This window comes from Anas acuta, chromosome 9, assembly GCF_963932015.1.
Source record: "Anas acuta chromosome 9, bAnaAcu1.1, whole genome shotgun sequence".
Lineage (NCBI taxonomy): Eukaryota > Metazoa > Chordata > Aves > Anseriformes > Anatidae > Anas > Anas acuta.
This window is the reverse complement of record NC_088987.1, coordinates 18,509,602-18,526,271: the sequence shown is the minus strand read 5'-3', so window position 1 is coordinate 18,526,271 and position 16,670 is coordinate 18,509,602. Positions and strand designations below refer to the sequence as shown.

The 16,670-nt window shown below is 37.5% G+C and overlaps 1 protein-coding gene across 8 annotated transcripts in view; it reads left to right on the top strand.

Annotated features, from left to right (window-relative positions):
- Window positions 1-10,996, top strand: part of PER2 (period circadian regulator 2) — a 44,074-nt gene extending 33,078 nt beyond the window's left edge. For all 8 annotated transcript variants that reach the window (XM_068692842.1, XM_068692841.1, XM_068692840.1 and 5 more), the window contains 7 exons: window positions 301-474; window positions 728-988; window positions 2,416-3,266; window positions 5,704-5,890; window positions 6,408-6,600; window positions 7,445-7,595; window positions 8,559-10,996. In XM_068692842.1, the coding sequence (XP_068548943.1) occupies window positions 301-474; window positions 728-988; window positions 2,416-3,266; window positions 5,704-5,890; window positions 6,408-6,600; window positions 7,445-7,595; window positions 8,559-8,708 (1,967 nt within the window). In that variant the 3' untranslated portion in view covers window positions 8,709-10,996. The remainder of the gene's footprint in view (window positions 1-300; window positions 475-727; window positions 989-2,415; window positions 3,267-5,703; window positions 5,891-6,407; window positions 6,601-7,444; window positions 7,596-8,558) is intronic.
- The last annotated feature ends 5,674 nt before the right edge of the window (window positions 10,997-16,670 follow it).

The window sequence follows — 16,670 nt, the reverse complement described above, 5'->3', positions numbered from 1 at the left end:
CTTAGGCTGGAGGAGACTTGAAACTTCTAAAGTCATACCATCAGAGATGGATAAAGCCCAGGAAAGATCAAGAAGTCCTTCACTGACAAGATGTGGTTTGTCTGCATGAAAGTAGAGGATTGGATTTGGTTGCTCAGAAATCATCCTATTTCTAAAACATTCTTTTTGGATTCTGTGAAATAAATAAAATGCTCATTTTGTGTTTCAGCAAGCACAGTTCAGTCTCAGCTGTTCTGCAGCTGTAGCGACATATTACTTATCTGCAATGTATAACATACATATTTTTTTCTTTTTAAATAGGCCCTACTGTGTTGAAGGCATCTGGCAAATCAAGTAGTCCCCCAGTAGTTGGTGCTCACTTAACTTCTTTGGCTTTACCTGGCAAGCCTGAAAGCGTTGTATCACTCACAAGTCAGTGCAGCTACAGTAGCACCATTGTTCATGTTGGAGACAAGAAAACACAACCTGAATTAGGTATGATTTCTGCTAATATGTCATCTCCAAAAAGGTGATTGCTAGTAAGTTTAAACTTCAAACATTGGAACACGTAGAACCTACTTGTGACTTATATTTTCTTATATCTAAGATGTTCTTAGAGAAATTGAATAAATAGGAACAGAATTTGTATCTTAAACTTACTGAGAAATTAGTACAGATTATAATAGCTTAAAGTGAATTTCCAGAGCTGTTCTTTATCATGATTGTTTTTTCCCTTCTGTTTCTGTAGAAATGATAGAAGATGGTCCGAGTGGAGCAGAACTCTTAGATAGCCAACTTACTGCACCTCCATCCAGCTCTGTGCATGTAAATCAGGAAAAGGAGTCATTTAAAAAACTGGGACTTACAAAGGAAGTCCTTGCAGTGCATACACAAAAAGAAGAGCAGAGCTTTTTGAATAAGTTCAAAGAAGTAAAGAGATTTAATATTTTTCAGTCCCACTGCAATTACTATTTACAAGATAAACCCAAAGGACGGCCTGCTGAACGTGGTATGGCAATACTTCTCACGATTAAAAAGTAGCCTTCATGTAGGCGGTGAATCCTGTTGAGATGATGCTTGCATTTTTAGCTCTGTTGTGGAACCACAGGGAACAGCGACAGTTCCATACTGTGTTTAAGTCCATAGAGAAATTCTGGTTACAGTCTTGCTTTGAAGATTATATTAAAAGCTATATTCTGCTCTTAACTTATGCTTCAGTAACTAATGTTTTAGTTATCTATCCATTGCATTATTACTGTTATGCGTTTACTTTCAAGAGACAAGAAATGCACACTTCAGAATGTTTTCCTTCCTGTGTTTGTGTTTGCTTTCTCTATTCTCTTGCTGCTCTTTTCCTTCTACCTTTTTATTTTTTTTTTTTTTTTCAGCCTCTTTGGTTTACATCCAGTTTCTCCTGTTGCAATACCATGTCACTAGTGAAACAGTAATGGCTTGGTTGCTATTAAGTTAATAATGTGACCAGTGGCAGACGGAAATGGAACAGACAAGCTGTAATAGTGAGACTGGTTTTTGTTAGGTCTAGGGACTCAGGATGGCATTTTTAGAAGAGCTTGGTATTGACCTGACTTTGTTTCCGTTTCAGTCCTGACCTGGAACTAAAGTCAGATACTGCTGAGCATCTGTTTTTGTTTCCTTTTCTCCCCCATGATTCTTATCTTTGTTTTGATTTAAATAGTTATGCAAGTCCTTGACATAGGAAGCCTTCTCTGGAAAAACTTAGTATAGTGTTCTTTATTCTTGCTAAACTTTCAGATGGTCTAAGTAAGCTTTAGAAAAACTTAAAGCTTGTGCAGCTTTTAGATATTTAAATATTTAGATGTAGAAGATATTTTATGGATTTCCTCATCTCTGTAATGAGAGAACTGACAGCCTTCACCTAGGGAAGAGTGATTGGTGCAGACTTGTAAAATAAGGTTGGTTCCATGCTTTTCTTCCTAAGGTTTGTAAAGGTAGCATGTTCTTTCCCCTTAGAAAATTATTATCTATGGGTACTTTCTCTTCTGTACTGCTTTTTCTTCATGTTCTTAGTTACAGACCTGTGTGACCTTAACTATCTAGAAGTGCTTTCAGTTCTCTTCTACTGCTTTCATTGTAGTTGCTGAAGTGATCGGAGTGGCCCCTTTGTACTGATTGGGTGACACATTTGAGCCTCAACTGATGCACTGCTATTCTTTTTCTTTTTTTTTGTATTTCCCCCATGGTGTGTCAGCATGATTTACCTTGCCCAGTGTGCTCAGCTCTTGTGCTAGAGGCAAAAGAGTGAGCCTGATCTGTTCCCAGATCCTTCCATTTGGGTAAACTAAGTCCAGAACTACAAAGAACTACAATTTTGAGCAACTTCTTGGGATGCCAAACCACAGAGAATCTTTAAAATTTCCAGAGGGACCCATCCTGATGCAGGCTTTTTTCCTTCAGGTGGCCGTGGACAAAGAAATGGCACTTCTGGAATGGATCAGCCTTGGAAGAAAAGCGGAAAAAACAGGAAGTCAAAACGCATTAAACCACAGGAATCTTCAGACAGTACAACTTCTGGAACTAAATTTCCCCATCGGTTTCCTCTTCAAGGCTTAAATACTACTGCTTGGTCACCATCAGACACTTCACAAGCAAGCTATTCAGCGATGTCTTTTCCCACCGTTATGCCTGCATATCCCCTTCCCGTTTTTCCAGCAACAGGGACTGTGCCACCAGCTCCTGAGACTTCGCTCTCTGGTTTTAATCAGTTGCCAGACTCTGGAAATACTTGCCCTATGCAACCATCCCAGTTCTCTGCCCCCCTCATGACACCCGTTGTAGCTCTTGTGCTCCCCAACTACGTCTACCCAGAGATGAACAGTAGCTTACCTCAAACGCTTTACCACAGTCAAGCCAACTTTCCTACCCCATCTCCTTTCTCCTCACAGACAGTATTTCCAGCACAGACACCATTCAGTACTCCCAGCCCTTTCCCGCAGCAGGCGTTTTTTCCAACACAACCATTCCATTACAATGCACCAGCAGAAAGTGAAAAGGTACCTGCCACAGAGACACGAAATGAGCCATCCCGTTCCTGCACTCCACAGTCAGTGGGTGCTCAAGACCAGGCTTCTCCACCTTTATTCCAGTCAAGGTGTAGTTCTCCTCTGAATCTTCTGCAATTAGAGGAAACCACAAAAACTGTGGAAAGTGGAGCTCCTGCGGGTTTTCATGGAGCTTTAAATGAGGAAGGAGCCATAGGCAGCAAAATCGTGACAACTGATAACTGCAGTGGAAAGGGATCCCTACCAGTAAGTATGCTGATGGGCTTATGGTGGGTTTTGTTTTTTTTCTTTCCAAGTCTTTGTACTCTGAACATATCTGAGATTGTTAATATATACGGATGCCTAAAAATGATTCTTTTCCCCCCTTTATTTCCTTGTCTCTGGTACATTGTTTTGAAAACTTTGTGGTCCTTATTTTTTAATGATAGTAATCACTCTATAATCCCCAGAGATGGACTCACAATTGTAGTTTGCAAGCTTGAATTTCAGCAGATTGAATTAAAAGTGAGATCTAATCATTATTCTAATGTTAACCTTTAAAAATTAAAATAATGTTGTTCTCCTAAAGTTACACAAGAAACTTGGAAATGAATTCTAAAATAGTTGTGAAAATAGTTGTGTTACTTTTTTAATCTGAATTCAAATATGCCTATTGGAAGTAATTTGAAATATATTTCAAATCATTTGTGCACTTTATTTTTTTAGTGTTTAACAAAGTTGTGGGCTAGTGAATTTATGTGAAGCGGGGAAATTATCTGTAACTGTGGTTTTGAAAGAAGCTAATGTAAACAAAGAGGCGATTTTATTTACAAACTAGCCAAAGTAATGAATGAATGAATTGTTTGCAGATATTAGCAATTCCTTTGTTTTACCTAAGGTTCTAAAGCTGTACTAAGCCATATGGTAACTTCACCTTTTTTCCTGTCTCGTTTAAATTTGATGGATCAGCTTACCATAGTACTCCATCTGAGGTTTCCATATGACTGTCTGTAAAGGTTTCCACAATGGTGATGATGTAGACTAATTAATTAGTGTTGTCTAAAGATTCCATAGGGTATCTTTTTAATGAAGTCACTGGGATGCAACCAAAACCTTTTAGAGTGACTGCTTCTTCCCTTACGCTTTTCTGCTTGTGGCTTACAGCTGTTCACTGCATGTGATAACGTAGTTAAAGTGTAGAACTTGGTTTGCTGCTGATAAAGGAAAGGAGGCATTGGATGGTTTTCTTTATAGGCATGCCTGAGATCTCAACTACAGCAAGTAGTCAGTCAAAAGTATAATTGGTGTTGATGCTAACAGCTGATTAGATGACGTAGACTACACAGCAAAGTCATAAACACGTACCTACACTAGAAGTTGTAAATGAAGAAGAAGGAAAAACTTATGTGCTTCTTCCCCCCACTGAAGAACATTCAGGTCTTCCATTTAGATGTTTGTGTTTAACTTCTGTGCTTGGTTTCTAGATTATTTATTTTACCTAATATTCTTGATACTGACTCTTAATGGGGATGAATGGAGGGAGAACAGAGAGATGGAGTCTATATGTTTTTGTAGTGGAACTTCCAAACTTGATTGACAGAGCATAAAAACTTACTACATTCTGTTATTGAGTGCTTGCTAGATCATGATCTTGAGAACAAATATTTTTTTAAATGAAAACAATGTTTTGTATCACACTGGTCATGCAAATGCCATTTTCTGATTCTCAGTGATATGTGCATCCAGTGCCTTTTTGTGGACTAAAGTATTCTGTGTGCTACGTGACATCTCTGAAAGCTTAGAGATAAGCACCTTCTGACTTGTGCTTTGGTAAAGAAGTGCATCTGTGACTGTCTGTAACTTACAGCATGCTCTCAGATGCCACTACTAGATTAAAAGAAGCTTGATAACAAAATATTAATTCTGGTGGCACGTTCTTTTGACTACTCACAAGGCTAGTTCCTATTCTTTAGAAACCTGAAAGGCGTTACTTTCTTAATCTCCTTATCATTTGAACATGAGGGCGAGACAGACATTTGTTCAGGAAAGCATTAAGGATATAGCTGAAGCTAGTTCCCACTGCTGGTATGTATTTTTGCTGAATTCTTTGTCAACATTAACTTTGAATATTCCATATAAGTGGGGTAAGTGGGGCAGTGCTGTAACTGCTTGCTTAAAAAACAAAATAATCAACATCAGTATAGTTGATGCTCTTTCCCTTAAACATACAAATTGTCTTTTGCTTTTGTCAGCTTGCATCTGGGAACAACTACCTTTTCATCATGTATTGAGAGTGATAAGTGAGGGACTGTTCACGCAAATATGAGGTAGACTATAGTAGGAGCAACCAACTGTTAGTACGTCTTAGTGGATTTGGCTAAGTTTTGAGAAGTCCAGGACAGTAGGGGCTGTCAAAACTGAGTAGCAGATGCCTTCCTTATTAAACAGTGAGTTTTCCTTTTTTAAAGAGAAATTGTATTTCAATATCTATCTTCTGGAAGGGACCATATGTCAGCCAACCAATCCCCTTCATTATTCCTCAGTTGGTCTTGGCATATGTTACTGATTGTTGTCTGTCTTTGAATAACTAAACATATGAGATTATAATGTGAAGTATAAATGTATAAACGTAAGCAATTAGCAATGAAATAGCCTTCATTTTCTTTATTTTCTGTGTTTGTTTCTCTTGCTTTCCTATCACCAGGCTGAATCTCCAATGGATGCTCAAAATAGTGATGCACTCTCCATGTCCAGTGTCCTGCTTGACATTTTACTTCAAGAAGATGCATGTTCAGGCACTGGCTCAGCTTCGTCAGGGAGCGGTGTATCTGCAGCTGCTGAATCTCTAGGGTCTGGTTCTAATGGCTGTGACATGTCAGGGAGCAGAACAGGTAACCCTGGCAGCGAATACTCCCGGCATTTTAGAAGAGTTGGGGCATGATGCACTACAAGCATAATGTGAACATTGAGTGCTTTATGGGAAAAATCTTTCTTGTCTTTAATCCTCATGGTACAATTTATTCTAGATTTCTTTTATCACATCACATGGTAGTTTTTCTACTATGCTTGGTTTACAGTATAAAACTTCTGAACTTTTTTTTGTATGTAAAATAGCCAGTAAAATTCTGCATAGGTATGATGGAATAATGAAGGGAAAACGTATTCCTTGGCGTCTCACTTCAGACTTCTTTCGTTTATTTTTCTATTGCGATTTAATAGAGATTTAGCTTGAAAATTCATGTTTTAAAAACAAAGCAGTTGCCTAAGGGGGAAGGGGAGTTTTGTCTGTTTAAAAACAGTTGTTGTATTTAGACTTTTAGTTCTTTTTAGCCTTCTCTAGTTTGGAAAATATTCAAACAATCCATGTATTTGAAAACTTATAACGAAGCTTTAAAATTATTTTTAAAGGTAGTAGTGAAACTAGTCATACCAGCAAATACTTCGGGAGTATTGACTCTTCAGAAAATCATCATAAAACAAAAATGAAGGCAGAAATGGAAGAAAGTGAGCACTTCATTAAGTATGTCCTTCAGGATCCTATATGGCTTTTGATGGCGAACACAGATGACACTGTTATGATGACTTACCAGATACCTTCTCGGTAATTCTCATGCTGTAGTACCTCATGAAATGCTTATGTGTACAAGATATGAATTACTGTCTCAAAAGAAGAGAATTTGTTTTAATGTTTAGCTTGGTGTCAAGAAGAATTCTTGCTTCCTTTGTATCTTCTGCATGCTACACAATACATCCTAAAAAAGAATTATTTGATTAGGCCTATATAGAGGTGCATATATATTAGGCCTATATTGAGAAGCCAACTGGTTTTTAGGTGTGCCGTAAGGAAAAGAATTAACACTGGGTTTCTTGGAATCTTCCTGTACTCATCTCTTACAGATGTGTACACCTTGTAAATGTTGGGTGTGGGGTGTCTCCTGTTTTTAAGTTTCTTAGTCAAGGTGGGGTGTGGAGGAGCTTTGTCAGCTGACATAGAGCTACGTTTTCTAAATCTCTTCCTCTGTCCTGTACTGAAATCCATTCTTGATGGCCTTCTTAAACATACCTTATTTCTTTGGTTCTGGTGTTTCATACATGTATTTAGTGTCTGTTTTGGGTTGTCATCCTAGTGAAGGGGAACTTGGAACATACTGCAGCAGGGGGAAACTCTAGTTCTTTGTTCCACTGGTGATGCGGCCTGGATAGTTCTAAGGAAACTATTTTAACTGGGATTTGGAAAGATAATGAGCCAGCAGAGATATGTTAAAGTTGTCTGCAAGTGTAGAAGGCTGAAATAATCACATTTAATTTTCTTCCAATATAAGATCTGTAAGCTTAACATTCCATAACAAAAATAGTCTTTAAAAATGTTAGTATTTGTTTAACCTTATGTAGGCATAAAGCCCAGAAACTGTTCAAGCTCAATTTCTAAATATATTTTATTTCAGAGATTTGGAAACAGTCTTAAAAGAAGATAAGCAGAAATTAAAGCAAATGCAGAAACTACAGCCAAAATTTACAGAAGAACAGAAAAGAGAGCTCATTGAAGTTCATCCGTGGATCCAACAAGGTGGACTGCCAAAAACTGTTGCTAATTCTGTAAGTTTAAATGAGTTGGTTACTTTTGCGTGTATAACAACACTTAAATTATTAGCTGCCTGTGTTAGTTTTCCATTCTGGCTGCTGCAAAAGCTTGGTCAGTTATGCTGGGAAAAAGTTTATTTCAGGCTTGATTTAATTTATCACAGGTCTTTTTCCAATGGGAAAGTTAAAGTAGTGGTGAATGCAGTGTAAGAGATGTCCTTGCTATTTCTAGCTTTCTTGTATCTAATTGCAATTTTGTATGTAATAAAACTTCTGGCTGCACTGATTTTAAAAAAGAAAAATCTCATATGACTTGAAAAACTTCAATCTTGTGTATAGAAACTTAGGCTTTCTTTTTTCTAACTTTAACTTTCTTTAAAGTATGCAGAGGAACAGGGCATTCCCATTCACTTTTGTATTAAATTTTTCCTGCAGGATCAACTCTTGATTGTATAAGTTGATTAATAGCTTGGAAAACAAAATGGCATCCTTTCAGTTGTACTGCCTATCTGTGAATTTCACTGTATGTATAAATGACTGACTGCATTCTGCGTCCCTAAGCTGAGCATCACTTGTAGCTTTTTTTCCCTGATCAGCTATCAAATGGAGAGGCTCTCTTTATTTATAGTCATTTCAAAAGTCAGTAACAGAACTGCAGTGAAGTCCTAGCAGTGCAACTGATGTGAACAAATTATTGCAGTGTTGGCAATCAAATGTAGGAGAATGTGATTTGTAGTGCACATAAAATGTCAGCATTGTAAATGATCTGTGCATAACTGCTTACAGTAGAGCTCTCAAGTATCTATATTATTTACTACAAGTTGTAAAATGATTGTGTAGGAAAAGTTGGGAATGGAATACACTGGGTGTAGCACAGATTGAAAGGTTCCCTTGGAATCAGGGTTCACATACAGATGGACTAGTGTTTAGAAAAGCTTTTTTTTCCTTTGACTTATTAATGTTTATATTTTTTTCTAGGAATGTATTTTTTGTGAGGACAATATACAGAGCAACTTTTATACATCATATGATGAAGAAATCCATGAAATGGACCTTAATGAAATGATTGAAGACAGTGGGGAAAACAACTTGGTTTCTCTGAGTCAAGTCAGTGAAGAACAAACATAGCCTTTGAGCCTGTTGCTTTTAAAGCTGCTTCAAAATTATGGTGATGATCCGTAAAAGTTTTAATCTTGTTTCCAGCAAGATGAATCTGGTTCGTAAAACAAATGTGTTTTTCTTGCTCTAAGAGTCATTTGTGAAAGAATCTCTTTTTAAATGGTGGCAATCTCTTCCCAGTAAGGACATTGTTGAAGATGGTATAGCTTTTCTTTAAAAAAGACTCATATTTTGCACTTACATGCCTCAAGTATTTCTTTATAAAAGCTTTCATTGATGCCTACTGAGTGGGTCAATGAGTACTGAAAATCCCGTTGCGAACATAACAGTTCTTCAAATCTCCTTTGGATAATGATTCAGCATTATACATTGTTCTAGGCATTTTACTTAGTGGCTCTTTAGCATTGCTCTTAATATCTGAAGTGGTCCAGCATAGTAGAAGAAATAACCTGCCAGAAAATCAATTCACACTTGCCCTTTGTGTACCAGTCAATTCATCTTCTTTGTTTCTTGTAGTTTTGACTATAGTAACACTTTTTGTCTCAGAGGAATGTTAAACTACTTTTGTAAAATGATCTTTGGTTAAAATATTTACATGGATATGTAAGAAAGTATGGGTGAGTGCTGACTACTCTGTAGCCTTTTGTTAAATGGACGCTGCGATCCTATGAACTGATTGTTATCCTGAAGCATCATTTCTGAGAACTTATACATGGGAAATCTTTAAGCATAAAGATTTAAAAACTGTAACCCCAGAGGTTAATTGCCTATGCTCCTGGGACTGTTAGACAAAGCTTGGTATAACTTTTTACCTTCCTTTTGATTTGTTCCTTCAGGAAGTTGGCCATTGCTTTTTTTTTTCTGTTTGGCTAAACAAACATACATCAAACTTGCACATGGCAAGGAAGGATTAGCCATTTATCATAATTGGAAGATGTTTTTTATAATAAGATTGTGAGAATACCATTGACTTTCATTACATTTGAACTGCATAATCTAAAACTTGGTGTGACTGGAATCCTTTTCTGTAAAGGATTTAATTTTAATGCCTCTGAGACTGTATCAACTTGAATATATGCGCTTTATGTTATTGCACTGTTTGTACATGTTGAATGTGGGAAGAGAAAAAGTAACTTAATATTGGTTAGTTAAAGGACATTTAGTTGCACCACTGCTAGATGCCAGCTTGTAGGTCTTGGAGGTGAAAGACAAAGAGAAATTCAATTAACTTTTGATGTTTGTCTTAAAATATTTTTCATGGAATGTGTTTCATATTTTTTTTGTTTTCATTAGCATAACATTTCACCAAAACTTAAGGTTATTTTCATTCTACAAAAAGTCCGCTTTTTATACAAAGAGGACCTGAAGGTCGATCTGACGCCACCAAAAACATGAAGAAGCAACTGGTATTTGCTTAGTGGAAGAAATGTGTAAGGGAATTGGTTATTAATTGGACAGTGTCATAAAGAAATTTTCAAAGGAGGCAGGTTCTTCAGTTAGCAAAGAGTGTGAACTTGTGAAACAAGTAGAATTACAACTTAAAGTATCTAAATGTAGTGTGAAACACTACCCAGTATGATCTGATTCCTGTCTTTAATAGTTCAGCAAGGTCAAACTTTATTATTTGTAAATATAAACTAAATGAGAAACTTTGAAAAATGTTGTAGTTCAAGTCCATTGTATTAAATGTTTTAATCATAAATGGGACAGTGCAGCTATACCAGCATATTACATATTCCTTTTTTTGTTACAAGTAAACACAATTTTAATTGGACCAGGGTTTGGGAAAAATAAAAGCTTTATATAAAGGAGCGCATCATAATTCAATTTTTTTCAGGGACTTCTCAACCACTTTGTGAACTTTGCTTTAGCATGCTTATTTTTTTTCCTGGTTGTGTTTTTTTGTTGTTTTGTTACTTCTTTTGTTCTCATTTCTTTTTGTCAATGACCATCTTGTAACCATAACTTAGTGAAAGGAAGAGAGAAGTATATTTAGAGCATTTTGTGGATGTGCTTACTTACGGACTTAATCTTGCATCCTTAAAGTGTTTGCATTTACAGGGTGGTATTAAATATTTTCCTGTAACTTTAAATCTACATGCCTCCATTTATAGATAAGATTCTGAAGCTGTAATTTTTCCAAACTGTTGTAAGATGATTTACTTGTGATGACACTTTGTCAACATGTCAACAATGTTTTCTGTACACTGTGCAATATATTTTGGTTTTGCCACTTGTGACTAATTTTTATGACTTTGCTTTTTAGAAAACTGGTAAATAAAACAGATATATTTTTAGTTGCCTTTCTGTTTCTTGAGCCTTCTACTCCATGTAAGAAGCAAAAATACATACATTGCAGCAAGTACATGAAGTGGCATTTCAAAGAAGAATTTGTAAGCTGTGAAGATAGTTGGTGGCTCACTATCCTGAAAGAAAACTGTTGCCAGCTTGCCTGACTCACAAGTTCAGTTATGAATTGCAAGTCTTTATGTTGAATAGTCATGCTGAAAATGTGCACACATTTAGTACCTCGAAGTGGATATGCAGCTGGGTTTTCTGTGTGATGTTCAAAACCAGTAGACGGCATGCTGTCCTTTCTTGCTTTGTTTAATGTCATCTTTAAATCCCTTTTCTTCTGCAGCCATCTCTAGCTTTAGAGGTAGAGAATTTGTTATGCCCCATAAATTTGATTTGTACAATGATTATTAGTCTTAAGTGGTGGTATAAGACTGAAGATTGTTTGAACTTTTATGCTGGATTTTACCCCTTTTACTGTTTTTTTTTTACTGTTTTATACTCTGGTGGGTTGAGAACGTGGAGAGGTGTGAATACGTGTATTCTCATAGCTATGATGTAGTTCAGCATGTGAGGAATATAAATTCGGACCACTGCCCTCCTCCAGTTTAGGAAGAACCCACGTTATCAGAACTCCATTGTGTATGTTTTTTCCTGACTCTATTTTGGGATACTTTTTTTTAACAGAAAAGCTGGTACAATTCCTAGTGTAGTCATGAGGGAGACATGTGCTGCAAAAGTCATGGTGTTTACTTGCAAAAAAAATAGTGCACTGTGCAGGTGAATTGCATGCACACCAAGGGTACAATTGTTGTGTGGTGTGCACTGTTGCCTGAATTTACGATGTTCTAAGGTACACTTGCTGAACCTATCACTCAAATCCCTTTGAAGTCTTCTGAATTGACCCTAAATACATGAGCAGTTCTGTGTACATGAAATCTGAAATCCGTTTTTGTCATGATAGCACCTTGGTTCCTTGCTTAATGAAACACACAGATAAGAAAGATACCAATAAAGCATTTTACAGAACTACAAATTTGAGAGTTATGCCCAAATATGGGGATCTCTGCAACTCAGTAGAGATGGTGTTATGCTGGTTTTTGGATGTAAGTTGTGATAATGGATCTATAACTGTTGGAGAGCGATGGTGCTGCTGCAGTAAATTACCAGGTAATGTTTCACAGTTACAAGCACACACAAACAGAAGCAGGAGTATTTTTCTTTGTGTTTTTTTTTTTCGTCTTAAATCATAAGTGTAATAACAGTACGAGTTAAATGTGGCTTTAGGCATTTGCATTGTCGGCACTCAGAGATAACAGCTTGCTTTACGGGGCAGGGCTGTTGGGAGCAGTCTTTGTCAGAGTTTTTACCATCTCTGTAGCCCCTAGGCGTCACTGGTGTCCTTTGATTAAATCTGGCTATTTTGCTGCCACTGTACTTCCTTTATTCAGCTTCCTGTATTCTCGGGCTATTGAGTTTGCTGTTACATCATTTGATAAGAGATCTGTGGCTAGAATTCCAGATAATGTGGTGGGAAAACTCATAATGAAGAGTTGTTGGCCCAATGATAATCAACACAAATAGGAAACAAATATAAACTTTCTGCTTGGGAGAGGGAGAGAGGCTGCTGAAAAGCATCGGATTTTAGTCCACTTAAAGCTGGCATGAATTTGGAGAACAAGTGTTTTGCTTTACTCGAGCATCAAGATCCTCGATTTTTCTTTCCTTGTGTTCCCAGGAAGGGTGGAAAGAAACCAATGCATTGATAAATCTGACTCAAACATGATGAAATGAGCTGCATACTTCTGGCAGAGCGACAAACTGATGACTTAAAAGGAAAACAAAGTTTTTAAGAGTAATTTCCAGAAATTCCAGTGTTTACTTGATTACAAAGGCTTGTGAGCTTGAGAAACATTAGATGTGTTGATCAGGGCAGTGAGCAGCTCACCATCCCCTTTCTGTTAGAGGCTGTGGAAGAGGACAGTGTTCAGGGGATGGTACAGAATGTTTTTAGCTTGGTCAGTTTGCTTTACTAGTTAACATTTTTCTTTTTTGGAAAGACTTATGTCAGGCTTCCGAAGTGTGAAAAGTATAAGTCCAGGAAGAAACTGAAATGCTGGAGTTTTGATCATGGGTACTTGTCTTGGCATCTGCTGAAAAGTTCAAAAGTACATTAGGTTGAAGTGTGCATGATGGGGTTTCATTCTACAACAGCAAAAAAGCTTCTATGGCAACACATGAACACTGTTTTAACCTTAATGAACAACATGGAAGTATGAGAGCACCTGCCATTTGTTACTAAAGAAAATGCTTTTTAGCCAAAAATAAAAAATTCCCAGTGAAGGACAATGAATGTCTCAAGGTGCTATAAATAGTTCAGGTGGCAGGCCCTTTGCTGTTTATATTAGTTACAGGACACAAGTTTACACTTGTTTTCGTTTTTTTTTTGTGGTATTTTTTAACTGGACTGTTTTCAACACTGGATTAATCAAAATGAGTGGGTGCTGTGGTAAAACGTGTGTTTCCTGTGGTGCACACGATGATTTCTGTGTAATACAGAATTAGGAAGTTAGCAAGGAGGATCTCAAGCACCTGCTGCCACTGGGGTAGCTGTCTTTGGTGGGGATGGCATTACACCAGCCCTAGCTGGCCATGCTGCTTTGCACTTCATGTGTTTTAACTAGACCAAACAAGAATAAATCTGAAGATGTAGTAGAGTTTCCTGGTGTGTTAAGATTTGTCAAGGCATACTGTATTAATACACGCATACAGGATATAGCGAACTTATTACCCTCTTTTAATTGTCAAATGGTCTAAAAGCCATTTCTTTGTATTACTGTTGCACTGTTTAAAAAAAAACAAAAACACATATTGATGTACTTTTAAATGAATTTGACCATTGCTTGTACAAGGTAAGGTTTGCTGTTGTTCCCTTCTGCTGTCACTAGCTGACTCACTTTTGCGTTTCCTGTGTGTTGGCTTTTTTAAATTGTTTTGTGTTTTTGTGTTCTTGTTTTTGTTTTTCCCATCCCTAGGGGAAACAAAAGAAAAGCAAACCTAGAAACCAGAGAACCCAGCAACCTAATTATAAAAGCCCTTATAACAAGTTGGCTGGATAAATTTAACAAATGCATTTCTCCAGGTGGCTTTAATTTTCAGTTTTTTTAGGTGTATTTTGTTTGCTCCCCAAACTTTTGTGTTGTTGCTTTTCCTGACTGGGATAATGGCATTCCAGCTCTTGCTGCTGCTGCCAGGATTGTATCTTGTCTGTGTTGTGTCCCTTGGAAGCCAGGCGAAGTACTCTTGCCATAGCCGGGAACTAACTAGCATTGTTATGTGACAACAGGAAACTGAATATGGTGGGAGAAAGCTTTGTAGTGCGAGAGTACTTGTAGAAATAAAATTTGAGGCCTGGCAGCTGAAACGGAACCAGTGCTGCTGTGCTCTCAGTACAGTGAAAAGGCGAAGTCACAACATGTAGCACGTTAATGTTTAGCCCTGTGAATAAGTTGAAACTGAATCTCATTTTTGTTACTGTTCTTTGCTACGGAAGGAGAAAACAAATTTCAAGCCAGGCAGTACTGCAAGAACCGGCAGAAAGGCTGGGCAGTCTGCATTTGCCTCTTCTCTCATTTGGACAATCTCAAGCGCTGGAGTGGCTCAGTTCTGTGGAGTCCTGGCAAGACCTGCTCAGTTCCTCCAGCTGCCCAGGTAAGAATTGTGTCTGTAGCACGGCCTGTAGGCAGGCACTTTATACTAAGGCTTTGCTCTGCACCATGTCTGGTCTGTGTGCTCTGACTTGTGCTCCTGCAGACTGCATCTCTTCAACCATCAAATGTTTGTTTTACTGGGAGCTTATGCAAATCTATTGGAGCACTTAAAGACTGAAGGTAATACATAAATTGGTCTGAGTGTTCCTGTGCTTGTGCTGATGCATTTCTCCTACTCTCCTTAACTTTCAGTTTGAATTTTGAATCCTGACACATCTTCCCATATTCTGGAAAAAAAAAATGGTTTTCCGTGGCTCAGTTGCATTTCTAGATTTAGTAAAAGCAGAGGCTTACAATGAAAATATTTAATTAAATTGCAGAGCAAGTTTGTGCTAAGCAATCAGGAGCAGCAAAGTCTTGTGATAGCTGTAGTGCCAGAGGTACAGTATATTTAGAGTCCTAAAATGCTGTTTCTGCAGCTATACAGAATTCTGAGAAACAAAATAACATCTTATGTATTGTCATTGCAAGAATAAAATGCAACTCACTGTGCCAACCAGTATATTTTCATATAATTGCTTTTAAGTCAAATTTAAAATCAATTTTACAATCTTGGATTGTGCAATGTAATAACTACTTACTAGAATTGTTTCTCTTTGGGATAAATGATGTTTTAATTTACTTCCTGTAGACTTTTTTTTTTTAAAGCAGTGGAGTTAAAGAAAAGTATGTGGCTGCCGCAGGGCATGAAAACAGAAAGAATGACCTGAAATCACTCTGGCTGCATGATTTTCTCCAGACTGGCATGGAAGTCTTGGTTAACAACCCTAGCCCTGAGCTCCCAAAGCCCCGGGGCTGCTCCATCCATGCCTTCAGGCTCTTGTACAGAGACTCAGTTGCCAGAGTGGAGCCAAAAGCAGCGGCTTCAAGAATTGCAATTTGGGTATGGGAAACTAAAACAAAGTTTGGCACGGTGCAAAAGGAAGTGACAATGTGAAGAATGTGGTGATCAGGAATTTAATTCCGGTGTCTGTATGCTGTTGTATTTACCAGCCCCTCATTTTTTTATTTCTGAAGTGCTGCTGTGAGGCTGTGACTACTGAAGACTCTCCCAGCTGCTCTGGGCAGGCTCTTTGGGCCAGGAGAATGGGGAGGGCTGTCCAGGAGTGCTTTCTGCTAGGGTCTGCTCACTAGAAGATGTGTACCTCTTCCGAAACGCCACCTCCCTGCTTGCTGCTTCACTGGGAGGCTTTTGTGTGCTGTTGGTTGTCTTGAAGTTCCCTTCTGCCTGATCTCCTTTCAGAGAAAAATTCAAGTATACATGTATAAGAAAAATCCTAATATCTATGTATAAAATATCTCTATGTTAGAAGTATGTTAAAATTGGTAGCTGACATAATCACTTGACGACAACAACAAAGGAGTCCCACAATATAAAGAACTAAAATCTTTCTTCCATTGTCTTCATTTGTGTACAAATGAAGAGATGATTACCAAAAAGGTAATTACCAAACTGCTTTGAATGGACCTTCTTAAAGCGTTGGATCTAGTTAGGCAGTGTATTTAAAGCTCTTTACTGGTAATCAACCTTGTGTTACCTGAGCACTGAAACTAAGTGAAATCAATATAAAGGCCTGACTATTAAAACAACATTGTGTTATCAGTCCTACCAGTCCACTTAAAATCTTTTCTTGTTATGTACTTTGCCATTGTGAGGCAATGCTTAAATCTTTAAATTTAAAGAACAGAGTTTTCAGGACTTGTGGTTTGGGTTCTCAGGGAAAATGCTGGCTGAGAAGGGGGATAATCAAGCTAACAGGACAGCAAAATAAGGTTGTCTATATCCTAATCTGTAAAAACATTTATCACCTTCCATCAATTTCACAGCTGAATGATATAGATTGGACCACAGTACATACTGTAAATGTTTGTTGTTTTTTTTTTTTTTTTACAGGTTTCACTTACT